We start from the raw sequence: 20,094 nt of genomic DNA on the forward strand, positions 1-20,094 counted from the left end.
CAAATACAAACCATAGAATGACAAAAGCAATTTTGATTACCACAAACAATATTATATAATATGCAATGAAAATGGAGCAGTTCAATTATATAAGAAGTACTAACAATTAATTATTAATTAATTACTGTAATTAAAGTAAGTTACCACTTAGCACTAGAATGGAGTCGAAATGTAGTTGTAAGTTGCAAATCAGATACAGGGCAGTATAGTAGTACTAAATACTAATAGTAAATATGGAGGATGAGGATGCTACCTTGAAAATGAGAGCCTTAATGAAGTCCAGTTAACACCTCTTGATTGCAGCAAGCTCTCTGTCTCAAGCTTTCCCTTATGCCTGTTCTTTGGATCCACTGCATCAACCTATGATTTTCTTTTAACAAGTATTAGTATTTAATTAACATCCTTCAGGTGTGACCCTTTTTTGGATCCTGCACTAATACATAATGTTTGTAAAGTATAAACTGACCTCGACATGAGACAATAGATCAGATTTGAGATAGACACCAGCAGAAGAGTAGTAAATGAACCTTGAAATGGCATGACATGAGATTTAGAACCCAAATTTAATTTGATTATTTCAAACAAGAACTTCATTCATTTCATAACAATAATATTACCATAGAGACACATCCACATTTCAACACAAATGCTTCAGTAGTTTAGGGCCAGTGGTTTTCATAAATTCCCACATTACATCAAAATGGCAGGATAAATATGCAACAGGTTTGCCCAAATAATCATGCATTTCTGAAATGGAAACATTCATATTGCAATTGGTAATACAGAAAAGCTCTGCATACAAGTTATTAGGGCTTGTATGCTTTACAAGTTAATTAACGAATAAACCCAAAAATGCAATGCAAGGTCTACGTTCTTCTTCTTCTTCCTCTTCCTCTTCCTCTTCTTCTTCTTCTTTTCTTTCGTTTCTTACCTTCTCTTTCTCCTTCTTCTTCTTCTTGCTGCACGTTCTTCTTCCTCTTCCTCTTCTTCTTCTTCTTCTTCTCTTTCGTTTCTTGCTTTCTCTTTCTCGTTCTTCTTCTTCTTACACGTTCTTCTTCCTCTTCCACTTCTTCTTCTTTTCTTTCGTTTCTTGCCTTCTCTTTCTCCTTCTTCTTCTTCTTCTTCTTGCTGCACGTTCTTCTTCCTCTTTCTGTTCTTCTTCTTCATTTATGTGCTTTTCTCTCTTTTTTCTTTCTTCGTTATTCTCAATTTCCATTGTTTTTTGACATCAAGCTCTGAAATCATTTTTGAAGAAGAAGAAGCAGCAGAAGAGGAGGAGAAGAAAGAGAAAGAGTTCTGAAATATGCATAAGGTGTACTTCAACGAATTTTGGGTGTATTTCTGTAATTCTTTGGGTGTATTTCTATAATTGTTTGGGTGAATTGCTGTAACCGTTTGGGTGTATTTCTGTAATCCTTTGGGTGTATTCCTGTAATCGTTGGGGTGTATTTCTGTAATTGTTTGGGTGTATTTCTGAAGTTCCATTATCTTCAAATTTGGCAAGAAAATTGTTTTCATGGAGGAAGAAGAAGAAGAGTCGTTCATAATGCATGGTGAGTAGCGTGCTTTGGAAACAGGAAGTTGTTGAATAACGTGCGTTTTATTTACTCTTGAATGTGGAAGTGTGTAATGCATTAATTAAGTGTAATGCGTATATTTTATTGGACTTGTAAGACTTGTAAACCAAAAAAACTTGTATGTGTAGCAGGCCTTTTGGTAAAAATGCCCGGGAGAAGCCAAAAATAAAATTGTATCCCAAAACAAATTTATATCTTCCCAAAGAGCAATTAAACTCATTTATACCTAATTCAAAACCTAAATTCAAAACAGAAGAACTTAAAACACTTTTGTGGGTCCCAGTTTTTTATCAAGCAGCTGGCAATAATAGTGATTAACAAGTGACATTTGAACCATATAAAAAACAAATGACATATGAAATTAATTGTAGGGTGTGATCGAACATAATAAACAAAATCGTGGGCTGAGATCGGTTGGTCTAAAGTGAGAAAGAAATTAAAAGTTGCATTTTTGATGTACTACCAAAAACTATCATATCACCATAGATTCATAGAAATCAAATAATAGACACCAACTCAGCAACTCTTTTTTTTTTTTTTGTCTTTGGTAAACCCTGAACACAATAGCTTCAAACATATGGAGATCCAAAAACATCAACATACATCTTTTCAAAAGCAGTCATTACTCACTATTTTTCACTAGAAGAATAAAATTAAATTTATTTTAAATATTTAAAATAAAACTGAGTTATATACACACTTGATAATTAAAAGTTATATTTTAAAAATAAATTTTTAAAAAATAAAAAATTTACTCGACCAAATCTTAAGTAAAACTTATTATTATAATTGAAGAATTAAAAAACGAAATAAACTTCCTACTCCACTTACTTTCATAGCACTCACAATTTCATAGTACGAAAATAACTTATACGATAAAAATGTCTAGGAGAAGCCAAAAGCAAAATTGTATCCCAACGCAAATTTATATCTTCCCAAAGAGAAACATTCTAAAGAAGAAGACAGGTGAGATTGTTTCTAACTGCATTATAAAAAGATAGGTAGCATGCAAAAGGAAATAAAAATAATAATACTTCCCATTCATTCTTGTCAATTTCTTATGTGGTCCTTTTCCAAAGTCAAGTTCCCCCATGCACAACTAGAAAATGGATAAATACAGACAGATTTACAGACAGATTTAGTCTTTATTACAGACGGATTTTTGGTTACCGACGAAATTACCGACGGATTTTGTCCCTCTGTAAAAGTCCCGTCGGAAATTATTTACCGACGAATTTTTTTTCCGTCGGAAAATTACCGACGGATTTTTACGATTTACCGACAGATTTTTCCTCTGTAAATTCTCCCTCCATTTCCTGGCGGCGACAAACTTACAGACGAATTTTCCGACGAATTTTTCGTCTGTAATTACAGACGGATTTTCCGACGGATTTTCCGTCCGTAATTACAGACGGATTTTTCGACGGATTTTTCGTCTGTGATTACAGACAGATTTTCCCACAGATTTTCCGTCTGTAATTACAGACGGATTTTTTGACAGATTTTCCGTCTGTAATTTAAACTTTGGAAAATCATGATTACAGACAGAAAATCCGTCTGTAAATCTGTCTGTAAGGTAAAATAGAATTTTTTTTTTACTTTTTCTAATTACAAAATAAACTTGTTTTCATACAAAATAAATATAAATTTAATACAAATTTTTATCTAATTTATATTTGAATATTTATAATATTTCAAAACATAAACAAATTCATCGTATTATCAAACTAAAAGAAAAGTATTATAAACAAGCAAGTCAATATAATTCAAAACATAAACAAAATGTATTGATCATCAATTATAAAACTATCAGCTATAGTCTTCAGTGTCATCTTCATCCTCATCATCATCATAGCCCTCATCCGAAGACATTGAGGGTGGCGGCGGTGGCGGTGGTAGTGGAACTGCACTAGAACTACTTGACGCTCTAACCTTCTCATAATAGCTAACATAAGCCTCATTCCATCTCTTCTGTTTCAGCTTTTCCTTCTTGGCCTTTCCAATTGCCCGTTCCAACTTTTCTAATTTCTTTTGAGTCTTTTCCAAAGGAGCCAAGCGTGTATCTAACAACTTACTAATACGCTCATCTGTTTGTTGAGTAACACGCTGAAAAAGTTCTTCATTGAGATTATGAATCTGTTCTCGCAAATTAGGAACAGAATTTTGATTTCTTGGTGCTCTTCTAGATACAGAATTGGCAGAAGTGGTTCCAGACTTGATAGAGCTAGCAAAGAATGACCCTTTTCCATAAACTCGATTCTTCTTTTGCCCACCACACACTTCCTCCCAAATCAAGTCTTCATCAATTGGTTGTAGCTTCATTCCCTGTGCTTGAGCCTCGGCATGTTGAGCCTGAACTTCTGCCAACTTTTTTATAAACTTCTCCTATTGCACAATGATTATATCAATTATATTATTATTATTAAGACAAATAGCCATGCATATTACTTAATAGAAAACTTTCAGATTTTGCACAAAACTTTTCTAATCAAATTGTATATATTTAAATTCAAACAATAGAAAACTCCAATAATAGTCACAAGCAAAAATGAGGCTGAATTTTCACAAGAAATCTTCACAAACAGCAAGAACAGTTTAATAGTCCCAAGAATATTGAGCTAAATATTAGTATCAACATTCTTTATGATATGCTAAAAGCAAAAACAAGATTAATACTACATGATGAAGGAGATTCTGATAATAGGAAGGGGAGACATGAACACTACATGATGAGTAATGGGGACATGCCAGATAATAAACTTCAGAGTTTCAAAAACCATTTCACTTTGAATAATTTGATGCAAAAGTTTCACATGTTAGGCAGAGATGAGACAAGCTTACCATATTCCAAGAGAATAATGCTATGGCAATTTGGTAATTTATTATGGCAAAATCACAACCATTATAGATAAACAAATCACACAGAATTTTTTGAGAATTAGGGTGTGCTTACTAACCTCACTGACTGTCACTTGGAGCAGAGAGACAGCTGAATTCTAAGCCGTCGATCTTGTGAAGTAGTATTAAAAAAAATTAATTAAGAAACTTAAATTTCAGCTACATTATTATCAATCTGTAAATGAGTTTTTACTAAAATATATATTATTTTGAATGACTACTTAATTAAGGAGGCTAAGAATAGGAAAATGAAAATGAAAGAAATAATAGTAATGAAGATAAGGGAGAGGTGTAAGAGAAATAAATAGGTGAATATATGGATAGTAATATGTCTAATCAATTAGCAAAATAGTACAGCTGAACAAAGATATACTAGCTTAGCACATAAGTAAACCCAAGAAAAATGAGGTGAACAAATGTGAACAAGTTTCAGTTCATGAGACACACACAGATTAATAATGTTAGCTTGGTTGACCGGGAAAATTAAAGCACAAATTGAAGGAAAATATTTAGTTAGTTGAAGGGGCCGGGTGTGTAATCACGGGTAAGAGAAACATATGTACATAGGAAGAGTTGACTTAATGAGAAGTTTTATCACAGGGATCATGATCCATCATTCTCATCAACTAATCACTTGCCACATGGAAATTAATCAATCACAGATAAACGTGCATGCCTCCACCCAAGGTTCCTAACATTAACATCTAAATTGAGATTTTTGTTGCACTACAAGAAAAAAGGCCTGTCGGCACACTTTTTTCTTGTCACGCTTTTAAAGCGTACCGAAAAGTGGTCTATGGCCACGCTTTTATGAGGGTGGCCACTCATTTGTGATTTGGCCACGTTTTTTTTTGCTACGCTTGAAAAGCGTGGCCATAGAGAGAAATCGGCACGCTTTTACGAGGGTACCCACTTACTTAAAATTTGGCCACGCTTTTTTACTGCCACGCTTGAAAAGCGTGGCGATAGATAGAAATCGGCACGCTTTTATAGTGGGTGGCCACTGATTCAAAATTTGGCCACCCATTTTTTTGCCACGCTTAAAAAGCGTGGCCATAGAAGGAAATCGGCACGCTTTATAAGCGTGGCTATAGTGTGTTTATTTTGGCACCGTAAAAAAACGTGCCGATAGAGTTCTCTCCCCTAAAATTTAGTTTCCCACTTATGTTTTTTTCACACTTAACTTTTTTTTCCCTAAATTTTCAAATTTTAACCCTAAATGATAAGTTTTCAAATTTTTACACTTAACTTATTTTTAATCCTAAATTTTAAGATGACTTGTGATTTTATTTTTTTCACCATTCAATATTTTTTTTTCTTTTTCCAATATTTTTTTTCATTACAAAATATGTATTTTTTTAATAATTTGTTTATTTTTAAATCACAAAACTTTGTTAAAGTACACCTAATTTTTATGTTACCAAATTATACTTAACAAAATTAGTTTAAGATAATTTGATTAATTTTACAGTTTTTACATTGTATTAATAATTAGTTATTTAATATTCTTAAAAAATATAACAAATTATAATTTAGAATCAAAAGTATTTAATGTAAACTCAATATTCATATTTAAGCTAAATTTAATATCAAAATATGAATTAAAACTTTAAATGTTATCATTTGAATTTCTTGGTTTCTTTGGTTTTGAATTTTTGATAATAGTTAGAACAGAGTTAAAGAATTCCCTTTCAAACCCTAAAATCTTTTTAACCCTAAAATTCCCTTTCAAACCCTTATTGCGCCGTCACTTCATCTTCACTCTCGAACCCAGCAGCTTCCTTCGGCGTCCATCGTCATCTTCATCACTGGAACCCAGCCTCATCTTCATCTTCTGGAACCCAACCCTTCATCGCACCCAGAAAACCCTAACCTCCATCACGCCGCCATCTATCTCACTGGTTCGTCGTTGTGTTAGCCAGCTAGCCACTCCTTTTGCTGTCCTTCTCGCCGTTCTGGTCGTCGTGCTGCTCGCCACTCTCTGTCGCGGTTCTGCTCGCCTCTCTCTATCGCGGTTCTGCTCGCCTCTCCCTGTGGTACATGTTCTTCGTGTGATTAGGTCAAATTGTAAATAATTAAAGGCCAAATATTCATGTTGGAGCTGAATGGGATGTGTGATTTTGATTTTTGATGTGTTGTTTCTGTTTCAGGTGAAGTACTGCTCTGAGAATAACAAGAGGCTTATTCACTTCTCTACTTGTGAAGTGTATGGGAAAACGATTGGAAGCTTTCTCCCCAAAGATAGTTATGCTTCTGTTGATTGGAGGGAGAAGGGCGCTGTCTCCCCCCTTAAGGATCAAGGCCAACGCGGTTAGCACATTAAATTAGGGTTTAATTTTGATGCTCTATAATATTAATTCCCCTAAAAGAATTTGATTTGATGTTTTGGGTTTTGTTGTGAAGGGAGTTGTTGGGCATTCTCAACGGTTGCTGTGGTGGAAGGGATCAATAAAATTGTGAGGGGGGAGTTGATATCTCTGTCAGAGCAAGAGTTGGTGGACTGGTTCTGGTAATGCTTCTAAACTTTTTTTTTTCTAAACTAGGATTAAGGTCTAAGCTTTGTTATTATAATTTATAATGCTAGATTTGTTCAGAACTTGTTATTATAATTTATAAGGTTGATCTGTTGTTCTGAACTTCTGAATATTGTTCATTTGTTCTCTTTGTTTGGTTCTGATATGTTTTGATTTTAATTACATATAATGTTGATTTGTTCTCCAAGTTTGGGTCTGATTTGTTCTGAATTTAATTAAAATATGTTCTGATAAAAGTTGCTTTGTTCTCCTTGTTTGTTTTTTATTTATTCTGATTTTAATTGAAACATGTTCTGATTATTGTTGATTTGTTATCCTTATTTGGTTCTGATTTTAATTGTGCAAATTTTGATCTGTTTTAGAGATTTATTTGTTCTTTATCAAATTATGGATTTGGACGGTTTTGATTTGGTGTAACATGATCAGCTTTACCGCTTCCTTGTGTAAAATCTAAAATCTGTGCATACTTAACAAAACTAGAATGCTTTTGATGCTTGTTCTGTAAACTTGAGAGCATGCTCTAGGGTTTAACCTTAATGGCTTAACTAGGAATATCTAATGCAGTTTGTCAATTTCAATTCTTATTCCTTTCCCCTCAGTGCTATGGTTGTTGATTCAATACAAACTCTTGATCCTATTAACAGTGTTAGTAGTTTTCCTTCAACTCTATTAACACTTTTCTTTTTCTATCATTTGCCAATGTCTTTAAATTTAACATTTTGTTTTGATTTATGTATTCTCCAGTGGCCAGACAAAAAGGCCTATAATGAGACACTCTTGAAGCTTGCTGGGTTGTTTCAGAGGAATCTTGAGACATTCATCAATCACAAGATTGGCAAGGACAACAAACTCAGTGAAGAGATTTTGGCAGCTGGACCAGTGTTTTAAAAATGGAGAATGCATGCTGTGTTAAAGTGGGGGTGGCTGGGATTCAAGATTATTATTATTAAGAAATATATATATGGCTGAATAGACATATTATATATATATTGCATTTCTAATAATAATTTTGATTTCATTGCTTTGGTTTTAGGCATATGTAAAGTTGGAGTGTTGTTACATTTCTAAATTTTTCACATGAATGGAATTCACTGCCTCTCATTCTACTGTCTCTATTCCTTCTATTCTTCTCTTTAATTAGGCAGATCATATAAAATTATGTAGTAGAATAGTAGATTTGTTACTCCTACTAAAGCGTGGCCATTGTTTAAGCTATCGGCACGCTTAAAAAGTGTAGCCGTATGTTTAACCCTATCGGTACGCTTAAAAAGTGTAGCCGTATGTTTAACCATATTGGCACATTTAAAAAGTGTAGCCATATCTTTCTCCATCGGTACGCTTTTAAAGAGTACTCAAAGCATATATTTTGGGACGTTTTAAAAGCGTGGCGATATGCGTGCTTTTCGGTACGCTTTTTAAGCGTACCTATAGGTTAAGACCTATGGCCACGCTTTTTAAGCGTGACAAGAAATGAAAGCGTGCCAACAAGAAAAGCGTGCCGATAGATTCACAAAAGCGTGGCGATAGGGCAACCGGCACGCTGACAGATGTGACCCTTTCAAAAGCGTGCCGATAGCTCAAAAAGCGTGGCGAAAAGCTATCGGCACGTTTTTTTGCACTTTTCGGTACGCTTTTAAAGCGTGGCAGAAAGCTTATTTTCTTGTAGTGTTGGAATACAAACCTAACACCATTTAAATTTATTTGAAAAACTATGCTTACAACTGTCATTCTATGGGGTAAAATTATCATAGTTAGTAATACCTTACGAAATAGATTATTAGCTGATATTACTGGTAATTTAATTTGTAACCAACAATAATATATAAAAATCGAGAAGAAAATTCAACGAAACACAGGTCCCATGGTGATGCCGCAAAGTATGGATGGATTATATAATTAATAGTTTTAATGAAAGAAATAAGAAAAGGAAACAAATAAAAGGAAACAAATTCCTGTTGACTTATTATATGTATTGTAATTAAAAACACAAACTCACACTCTTATTAGGACTTTAGAATAATTTGATTTAGACAGCTTGATTTAGCACACCCTTCTCAACTTGAACAAAGATTGTGTTGTTGTGTAGCCCAATATTGAGGGTCAGAATAGACTTTGAAAAAGTGTTGTTAAGACAAATAAAAATATCAAAGAATGAAGAAAGTGGTAAACTAAGCAAGCAAACCCAACGTATATCATGACTATTACTCACATAAAATATCTTTATGTAAAGTATTAAATTATTTAATATAATATATGTTAAGTGTTAACATTTTAATTACCATCTTTATAAAAATACATCTTTACCTGAGTAAAATCTTTGGGTTAAGTGTTGAAACATGAAAGAGTGAAGCACCACCCGCATGCAGCCAGTTCTTCAGATCGAAAAGAAAAACACAAAACAGAGAGATATTTTTAAAATAAGTGAGAGATAGAACTAATGATGATAACTCCAAATATATACTAATTATTTTTAAGTGTCGAAAAATAAAATAAAACATTGTAATTTTTTTTTTTCATCAACTTATTATATATCTTAGAAAGGGCGTTCTTGAGCAGGCCACAACTTTTAGTTGTGTTGGAGCTAAAACTGGAACGTGTGTAAAATTCAATCCAAAATTATATATATAAAATTCTGACATTTTTAACATTTTAATTTCACTGAGTCCATGGTTTTTCCTTTTTCCTTTTCTTTCTTCCTCCCCCTCCGCTATATTGTTGGAAAGAAGATAACTGTGATAAATTTTGTATATAAGAAGTTAGATTATACACGTCACAGTTTATAAAGATTATTCTAATAAATAACCTTTGATATCATTGAGCAATAAATTTTGATTGCCATAAAAGAAGTCAAAGATATGTCCGCAAAATCTGGTGAATATAAAATAGAACAATCTGTTGTGGCTGTTAACATTGATTCATGTTAAAAGCTCAAAAATAGTCAGAAAAAACAAACGGGAGTAAACATTGCTAATAGGTTTCTTTTGTGATGCTTATCCTATAGTGTATGTGACCTAATTAAATTTATATTAAACTAGTGCAAGTGGGTCTTTTTTAGTGATATTATTAATCAAGGAACAAAAATATAAAGAACAAACACAAATAAAGAAACTGCACATAGAAGTAAACTTTTTACTTGATTTACAACCATAAACCCAAAGAATGAACAAACATTAGATGAAACATAAAATGAAAAAAAAATAAAAGAAAAAAGCAAATGGAATTCCAAGTGGATAATTAGCTCAGAGGAAATCTAATTTCATATTTGAAGGGAAGTTAAGCTGAAAAAGAAAAAATTGCTTACTTTTGTAGAACTTCAACATGGAGAGAGCGGCTTTGACTCCCAAATTGTTGACCTCAGCATCTGAATAAGAACAAATAATTAAAGTAGTAAGTCCCATTTCCATAATATAAGAGAGAGAGAGAGAGAGAGAGAGAGAGAGAGAGAGAGAGAGAGAGAGAGAGAGAGAGAGAGAGAGAGAGAGAGAGAGAGAGAGAGAGAGAGAGAGAGAGAGAGAGAGAGAGAGAGAGAGAGAGAGAGAGAGAGAGAGAGAGAGAGAGAGAGAGAGAGAGAGAGAGAGAGAGAGAGAGAGAGAGAGAGAGAGAGAGAGAGAGAGAGAGAGAGAGCACCTTGCAGTCCTTGGTGCTCAAGTCTAAGGAATCAGAATGGAGTTGTCAAGTGGAAAAGATGGAAGCAGATATCAGTACTTTCAAGTCTACACTGAACACCAAAGAACAAGAAATAAGGGAGCTTCAAACAGAACTTGAAAAATGTTTTTGTGCAATTGAAAAGAAACATATGGAACTCTTGATCTTTAAATCGCAACTTGCAGAGGCTGACTCCAAATCATTTTTGGCAGAAACTGATAAAGCAGTTTGTATCAGTGAGAATGAAGATTTGCTTTGTCTCAGTACAGAGCATATGAGATTGAAAGATGATTCACAGAAGGCTATGGCAAGAGAATGTTTAGCATTAGAGGAAGAGCTTGAACGACTGAAGAAAATGCTAGACGAATCGTCTGAAGGCCAGCTTGTTTTGAAAGAGCAACTCTTGCAGGTGGAAAACACCCTAAAATATGAAAAGGGTGTTGCATTTGAGGCTCTAGAAATGCTGAAACTTGAAGTGGCCAATAAAAATGATGAGATCTCCCGATTAGATTGTGAATTACAGAATTGGAAGAATCATTGGAAGAATCAGAGGAATTTTTTACGACTCCCAATTAATAATTGCTTTGAAAGACACATAAACCATGAAACCATATAAGCACACATAAATACACCTAAGCATGATCAAAATGAACAGCAAAACCCAGCTAGGCATTTTGTCAAGCACTAACTGTGCATTACACTTTCAATGTGATTCACTCAGTAATAAGCATACATATACTCCAAATCCAACACTGGAGAAAAAGGAGCTGTTCACAACACTGGAGAAAAAGAGCATTTACTCACCGGCTGCGAGGAAGAAGGGCAGTGGCAGAAACACAACGGCGACACAGAGAGAGAAGGAGAGCGCTCGAACAGAGGAGACGGCCAACGAGCTTCCAAACGACGGCGAGGGAGCTTCCAATCACGGCAACACAGCTTCCTACGACGGCGATAGATCTTCTATGGTGGCGGTGGAGGCTGTGTCTGTGTAGGGGCTGCGGTGGCTGTGCTGCTGCGGGGCTGATGCGGGGGTTGCGTGGCTGCAGTGGCGGCAGAGACTGCGGTGGCTGTGGACGGCGGGCTGCAGGGCAAAGAGCTCGAAGGATGTGGGCAAAGAGTTCAAATAGAGTGTGAATGGAGTGTGAATGGGAGGTGATAAAATTAGGGTTTTCAATATTTCCGACGGATTAAATTTAAATTACAGACGGATTTTCCGTCTGTAATAATTTAATAAAACGCGCATTCTGTCTGCATAATTACAGACGGAAAATCCGTCTGTAACCATTCCACGAAAAAAAAAATTAATTTTTCTGACGGAATTATAGACGGATTCTTTTTTCCGTCTGTAATTTATGCTAATCTATTTTTTTTATTTTTCGACAAAAAAATCCCTCTGAAATTTCGTCTGTATTTCAATGGGATAAAATCCGTCGGAAATATTCGTCTGTAATAACTAGTTTTCTAGTAGTGATGGCATGTTTTCTCAGTTAATTCTAATTGTTTTTTTATCCATCACGGAGACATATTCAATTCAATATTAATAGCTATAACTTTTTACATGAATCAACTATGTTTTTGCTCACACATATGAAATCTAAAATAGTTGGTGCTATGTCAATATATCAACTTTCTATTATGCTAGTGACTAATTATTATTTCGATTTTTTTTTTAACACTAAAAATTAACTTTTGCCAATTTATTCTTTGGATATTAGGCTGAATTCTTATGAACAGATCAATTAATATTTATAAAATCTTAGAAATAGTTGCATAAATTAATACCTAGTCAAAATCAATCTTACTATTATATATTTTATTCCACTATGCAATTTAATAATGCATATGCTTGTCCTACGTCATATAATGGAAGGTTATTAGTCTTTCGTTAATTGAATATAATTATAAAAAAGCTAAAAAGTAGATAATAACAACCTAAAGATCTACCAAGCTTTTCAGTTTCAAGTTTCTCTTTTCCAGTTTTAAGTTTTTTTTTTCATGACTTTAAATATATTAAAGTATATTTATTTTAAAATAGAGACTATATATATATATATATATTTTTTTTTTCTAGAAAACACAGCTTTTTTCTACCTCTTCTCCAAAAGCATAATTTGATTTAGGTTATTATCAGTATCTTCTTGCATATTCATATTGCATAACTATGGTTATTATGTAAAATTTGAAAATATTTCTGAAAACTCATCAATATGCTATAAAACATGCAAGCAGAGATCCTTCTAGTTTTTCCTTTCAAGATCTTATTCAAGCTGAGATCTTCAGCAGAGTCCTTTAAAATTGGGGCAATTTGACTTTTGAAAAATTCAGCTACAGCCCTAGAGTTAAACAAGTCAAGAATATTAGCTCAAAACAGGAGACATAACCAACTAGTTAGCAATAACAATACTTGAGCCCTGTCACACTAAATAAAGCCAACTACATTTGATGAGGCCATAATGCCAACTCATAATACAAATGTAAAACTTTGTCTTTTTGCTCGAAGATATCTCACCCCGAATCTTGTTGTAGCTGAAATCAATGTATGTTAGATTAGGATACACTCCAAAATCCTCATCAGCATACCCTGTAAGCATGTTGTATTTAATTCTAACTCTGTATAAACTTGGACAGTTTTTAAGGCTAACTGGAATTGGACCGGTGAAACGGTTAGAAGAAGCACTGAAATTCACAAGCTTTCCAACTTTGCACACTTGAGGTGGCAACTCACTAATGAAATTGTTCTCAGCAAGATGCAGGACAACCAAAGAAGACAAGTTTCTGAGTTCTCTAGGTACCGTGCCATTCAAGTAATTTGCAAAAAATCTCACATCAGTTAAGTTAGTTAACTTGCCAATACTAGGAGGTATTGTACCTGAGAATTGATTCTCATTAAGTCTAAGAACACTTAAATGTGTGCAATTTCCTAAAGAAGGTGGAATAGGTCCATAGAAATTGTTAGCATCAAGAGCCAGAATAGTCAAGTTTTTAATGTTACCAATTTTATTACGAAGTGTTCCACTTAAGTGGGTATCTTGGAATAGAAGATTCCTAATACTAATTAGGCCTCTTTTTGGATCATCACTTGAATCAGAAAACAAAAGAGTATCTAAGATTCCTGTTATGTCATTTCTTGACACGTCAAATTCATGAACTTGAGTCAAATTTGTAATAGAAAGAGGTAAAGTTCCATTGAGGAAAGAATTAAACATGTCTGATTTCATTTGAACTAAAATTGTTATCATAAAATCTTTTTTAAATCTTCTTATTTTGTATCAATTTAATTATTCTCTATACAACAATTTCATCTGGAATCAATATATGAATTTTTTCAATTGGCAATATTAAACAAAACAGAAATTAAAAATTAAAATCCAAGCTTAGTAAGAAAAAGAAACTAGAAAACAGAGGATATAAAAATCTAATAATGTATGATTTTTATCAACTTAATAAGCAAATAAACTATTTCGAGATTGGTAAATGAAAACCTAAATTCAAAACCTAACTACTAAATAAGCAATTAAAAACTTAAATCAACTAATAATTATACATCAAATTAATTATTACGTAAAGATTAAAGAAGATTGAAGGAGCAAGAAACTAACTAAACAAGAGAACTGGAACTTACCAGGCTATGGGACGAGCAGACGATGGAACCGACGAGAAGACGGCGGTGTAGGCGAGAAGACGGCGGCGCGAGAGGATGAACCAGAGGCGAGACAACGTGAGCTAGAGTGAAAGTGAGAACACCGGATTGTGGTTTCGATTCGCGAACCGTGAGATCAAAGAAGTGGAACGAGAGATCGAAGAGGCGGAGCAAGAGATCAAAGAGGAGGAGTGAGAGGTGGTTTCACAACTTCGAGAGTGGGAGTGAGAACGACATTCACATGCGTGAAATTGGGGGAAATGAAGAGAACACCCTTTAGTGACGTTTGTATCTTATTTTTATTTTTTTAAAAAAATAAAAATTATATTTTCTAACATTTATTTTACAAATGTTACTAAAAGTATAATTTTATTAGTATACCTAACATTTTAAAAAGTGTTAGATAAAAAGTGTTAGTAAATGTCTAAATTCTGGTAGTGAATAACAAGAGAATTCTAATAAAAGTAAAGTTGTAGAACAAGAAAATATAAAACAAACTAACTAGAATAAGATTAGAAACTAAAAACTAGAGAGAAATTGATGAAGAATCCTAGGAATTCTAGAGAGAACTTGGAACTTCTCTCTTTAAAATTCAAGCTAAAAACCTAAGACATTGTAAAAAAGTGAGTGTATGTCGTGTACTCTTCATCCCCCTTTGTTGAGTTTAGTAAACAATAATAATACTTTTGGTGATGACAAACATGATTTTAATTGGGTTGATATCCAAGTGTGTTTTCGAAAAAAAAAAAAACAAAAGACTCAAACAAAAGTAAAATATACTAAATCTAAGCAACAAGATAATCCAGTAGTTTGTCAAATCCGAACAATCTCCGACAACGGCGCCAAAAACTTGGTGCGCGAAACTGGCTCCACAATATTCGCACAGATAGACCGGCAAGTGCACCGGGTCATCCAAGTAATACCTCAGGTGAGTGAAGGTCGATCCCACGGAGATTGTTGGTTTGAACAAGCAATGGCTATCTTGTAGATCTTAGTCAAGCAGATAGAAAATATAGTTTGTCACGAAAAATACATAAAAATAGATAAATAATTAAAACGTTACTAGATAGGTGTGAAATCAATGGTATGAGAATGGTTGAGGCTTCGGAGATTCTTCTTCCTTCTGGATCAACTTTTCTCACCATCTACTCCAACTTCTACTTATTCATTCCATGGCAGGCTGTATATGATTAACGCCGGGTCAGCGGTCATTAATCTCCTTTGGTTTAGATCAAACGCCGGGTGTAACACTCTAACTATCAAAATGCCACGCTTCCGGCTGCGCCACTCTGATAGCTCAGGTATTATGATGACTCTTATAATATTTAATACTAGAATATGAGCATGTTTAAAACTTGAACTGGATTTTTAAAAAACAAGCATCCAGACTTACAATATAAGTTACAATACTCACAGGAAATATATATCTATATACATACATATTAAGTTACAAACATCTCATCATAATCCTATCCCTCTTACAAGACTTGCAAAATTAAAAGCGAGGAAAAATATAAATACTAAAACAATACAAACAATATCGTCTGACAGGAAATAAATAATCTCTTTTGAACTTCGTCGTCTGTAACCTGAAAAGAGAAGATCTGTAGGGGGGTGAGAACATCATCCTCAAAAGGGTTCTCACTATAGGGTTGCAGAATTACTATAATAGGATACACGAGATAAAAGCGTTACAATGATTAATAACCGCCTTATGTATCTTTTCAAAAACAAAGGTCTACTATAAAAAGAAAGATCTGAAATCTTTTCTGAAAGAGAAACTGTTCATTTCTTAAAATTCGAAAGCCTTTCAAAAGGTTTATCTATGCTGAGCCATATTAGTTTTTCATACTTTTTCAAACCAGAAATATCAACCACACATGGCCTTCGGCCCAACTCATGATCAACCACGGCCCTAGGCCCAAACAACAACCAATCACCACATTCCAACAGAGTCGTAGTCGCAAACACAAATAGGAAACTTCAAGCACAAACAAACAATTACTGCAAGTAGAACAACTAGCAGATAATCACAAGTAATCACAAAGGCAAATCAAGTACAATATACACACCCAAACAATGTCACATAGATGCATATGAAGAATGCCTGTCCTAGTGGCTGATGATATCATCTATCGGTTATAAAGCCAACCCGACAAGTCCTGGTAGCTAACCATTGGACTATCCCTCTGTCGTGTATCCCCAACTTGAGTTATTCACAATCATAATCATAATTCACATCCAACACCCTCACTGGTGTATATTCACGGGGGCGAGCTCATCCGGAACTTTCACAGTGTCCGGCCACACTTATGACATAGGGTCAGCAGAGTATCGAGTCTCAACTTGGAGCACGTGGTGCCTAGCCACTGCTGTCATCCAGGAAAACTCGTATATCAGATAATTGGAAGTGCAACAATCACTCTATCAGCTGAAAATCATTCATATTCATACTCAGCCATCCGGCTCATAATATATTCCACAATCAGCCATAATTCATTATCATATACAGTCATTCCGGCTTATAACATATAAGCACTTCTACCATCCAACATCATCAAACTCATAAAATCATCATTCAAGCCATAAATCACTTTTTCTCATTCAATTTACTTTGAAATCGAAAATCAATTCTTTCCAGTCTTGGCTTTAAAATCCCTATTTCACAAATCTTTTCAGGCTCATAGCCACTTTTCCTCAAATGTAACTTTCTCTTTTCCAAAACAAAGTCACCCTCAACCCCATATTCCAAAGTTCCAAAACTAGGCCAAATTAAAATCTCCTTTGAAGGATTCAAAAGTCATTCATCCTAGTATAGGATTCAATAATAAAATTTCTCAGCCGAGTCTCAAGACTTTAGGGAAGGACAACCTATCTCAATTTTCTTAAAAATTCATTGAAATTCTTAAAATCATAGATCCCTGGTTTAAGCAAATAAAAACAGAGTTTATTATAAAACCGAATCATATAAAGTCACAAGTTCCAACCCAATCCAAAGTCAATTCACTTGAAATGGAACCGATTTATTTAAATTAAAACCACTTTCAGGTTCCTCCTTAAAACCAATTTTCTGACTTCTTCCAAAATATCATAAACGCAATTATTCAATCAAAGTCCGATTTCCTTTAAAATCACTAAAAGCTCCTCTGAACGAAACCTTTAAGTCTAACCAAAAGCAAAAGTCTTTTTTATATTAAATCCAATATTAGAGCATAATACTTTCCTTCAGTGATTCAAATGGTAAAATAATTATTTCTAAATAAATCGAACTCAAGACATATAGTTTACTTAAATAAGTTTAGTTCGAAAAACATAAATATTTTCTTAATAAATCAAATAATATAATTTCTCATATCCAGACCTTTCTAAATAACTTTTCAAACAAAGTCTAGAATTTTTATAGAAATTTCGGTAGCACCTCACCTAAAACTTGGACTTTGGCACCCGGTTCGGGTCCCAACTAAACCGTTCCACAATCATTTTTAACGGTCCAAAATCCAAAATCAATTCAAAAGCAAGCTAAATCCAACAGTAATCTCATTTTCATATTTCAAGGAAACCATTTCAAAATCAAATTATTATCAACCGATTAAGCTCATTTCCAAAACTTTAAAGAAATATTTCAGTAATAATCCATTTATCAAAACCAATAATAATCCAATCAAACCAACAATAATCCAATCAAACATATACTCATATTTATCCAAGCCAGCCAGGCAATACATAAGACTTATACAATCACTAAAAAGTATAAAATTCGTACATCAGTATCCATTTATAACAATTCCAGATATAAAATAGCTTTTTAGAAAAGCCCCTACCTCAATACGCAAAACCATAACCCAAACGCGTCACAGGAACCTTCTCTCTCAACCCAAAATCACCGACAACCGCAACCTCAGCTCCAAGCCACTTTCGCAGTAACCACAACAACTCTAATCGCGACATACAACAACTGAAACTCAATCTTATAGCAATTTGCGCCACAAACCTCAGCGTACGATAACAGAACAGTAACTAAAGGGCTTTCAAAACAAAAACACTTACTGAAACTAAGAAGGAATGACTGAATCAAGCAGCGACAGCCCCAACAGTGGCTTCGGCAACACCCGTGCTATACTCGATGACCAGAACGGCAGCAATAACGGTGCAGCAGCTCAGAACACGACCCTGTGTTACCAGAACCTCAGCGTTTATAACCGAACATAACCGAATACTAACGCAAGAGTTTTCGGAACATAAATACTTACCGAACTAAGAAAACGAAATAGCGGTGGTAGCTAAACTAGTTTGGCGGCAGCCCCGGTGTAAACCCCGGTTAAATTAGTAGATAATTAGTTAATAAATTATTTTTTAATAAGAAGGATTAGAAATGCGAATATTATATCAAAATAGGGTAGAGCTCATCGAAACGAGAATTTTGACACTAATTTCGAAGAAATCGGTCCAAGATTGGACCAAATAGGCCGAACCGGTTGAACCGGACCCAAACCGGGCCGTCGGTCCAACCGGACCAACACTTTAAATGAGCCGAAAGCCCTTTCTTCCTCATTTTCACGTATGAACAACGTGAAAGCTCCAGGGAGAATGAAAGCTCCCGAAACCTTACGGTAATCTTCCGATCCCCGTAACTTCGCCGTTCGAGCTCCGATCGCCGCACCGTTTGCGGCCACGCGTTCACCGCGTCGAGCTCTACATTTCTACCGGAACAATTTCATAGGTAACTTGCTATTTCACTCTCAGCTTCATCTTCCCCCAATTTTCGAATTTTAAGTGGGAATATTGAATTTCTTTGATTTCTGATGTTTTAGGATCCAATTAGCTTGAGAGAAACGTTCACTCTTGCTTATGTGAAGCTTGGGTAAGGTGAGGATACGATAATTCTATTTTATTTTCATTAAATTTGAGCTTTGAGTATTAAATTGGGTATATATGTATTATGAATGTGTATTAGGTTGAAAATAAATAATTGGAGCTTGAAATTGTGAATACTGGAACTTGGAGGAAGCGGATTAGTTGAGTTTTGAGGGGCTGTTTTGGTTTTGAATAAATAGCTTTGGTCGTTACGTGGAAATCGGCTAAGGTATGGTTTAGGTTTCTTGCATTTAATATATAATGTTCTGTGAAAACTTAGGCTAGATGACCATTGGATAAGTTGGAATGCAGGTGTATGTTTAATGTTTAGTAATTTATCGATAATATATTTGGTTGAAGTTTATTGGATAATTAGTTTTTAATTTTGGATGGTGAATGTTGTTATGTTAATTTGGAGAGAATTATGGTTGAATGTTATTGTTGATTAACTAATGATTTGGTGAATTATTGATTTGAGGTATAACTATTGTGGAGGTTGTTGTGATAATGAGGTATTTTGTGTTAAAAGCCTAGGATTTGTGAACTATGATCCTTAGTTGAATTTTGGTTGTTGGATTTGAATATTGTATGAGTTTAATTGTTGATTTGAGGTAGATTTATTGTGGTGGTTGTTATGATGATGAGAAAGGGTATGTTGAATTGAAAAGAATACAGGTTTGGACCCGAATAGGGTGGCAAAGTCCGAGTTTTAGAGGAGATGCTGCCGAAATCTTATAAAAATTAGAGATTTTGTTTATATGATTATTTAAAAAGATTTAGATTTAAAGGTTATATGGTTTGATTTTGAGTTATTAAGAAAATGAGCATGTTTTAAGTTTAGTTCATTTGGAAAAGAATGAATTATGTTTTGAATTGGAACTATTGATGGACGGAATGAGAGGTGTGATAATGAAGGATAATGATTGAATATGATTGATATATAATG

At 34.2% G+C, this 20,094-nt stretch overlaps 2 protein-coding genes across 2 annotated transcripts; one reads left to right on the top strand and one right to left on the bottom strand.

Moving 5' to 3' along the window:
- Window positions 1-3,386: 3,386 nt before the first annotated feature.
- Window positions 3,387-3,899, bottom strand: LOC148574166 (uncharacterized). The gene has a single exon (XM_088504423.1). It carries the CDS (start codon window positions 3,897-3,899, stop codon window positions 3,387-3,389), a length of 513 nt encoding a protein of 170 aa, XP_088360549.1.
- A 2,189-nt stretch (window positions 3,900-6,088) lies between these two features.
- Window positions 6,089-7,162, top strand: LOC148574167 (uncharacterized). The gene is made up of 4 exons (XM_088505862.1): window positions 6,089-6,511; window positions 6,626-6,785; window positions 6,879-6,984; window positions 7,093-7,162. The coding sequence occupies exons 1-4, from the start codon at window positions 6,089-6,091 to the stop codon at window positions 7,160-7,162; spliced, it is 759 nt and encodes a 252-aa protein (XP_088361988.1).
- Window positions 7,163-20,094: the final 12,932 nt, after the last annotated feature.

This window comes from Arachis ipaensis, chromosome B2 (genome assembly GCF_059453495.1).
Source record: "Arachis ipaensis isolate K30076 ecotype BB chromosome B2, ASM5945349v1, whole genome shotgun sequence".
Lineage (NCBI taxonomy): Eukaryota > Viridiplantae > Streptophyta > Magnoliopsida > Fabales > Fabaceae > Arachis > Arachis ipaensis.

What these genes read in the sequence shown, in the direction of transcription:
- LOC148574166 (XM_088504423.1), bottom strand. Translation starts at nt 3,899, where the DNA reads ATGAAGCTACAACCAATTGATGAAGACTTGATTTGGGAGGAAGTGTGT.
- LOC148574167 (XM_088505862.1), top strand. Translation starts at nt 6,089, where the DNA reads ATGTTATCATTTGAATTTCTTGGTTTCTTTGGTTTTGAATTTTTGATA. An exon ending in TCTGCTCGCCTCTCCCTGTG is followed by an intron (nt 6,512 to 6,625) that starts GTACATGTTCTT and finishes TTTCTGTTTCAG; the next exon opens with GTGAAGTACTGCTCTGAGAA. An exon ending in TAAGGATCAAGGCCAACGCG is followed by an intron (nt 6,786 to 6,878) that starts GTTAGCACATTA and finishes TTTGTTGTGAAG; the next exon opens with GGAGTTGTTGGGCATTCTCA.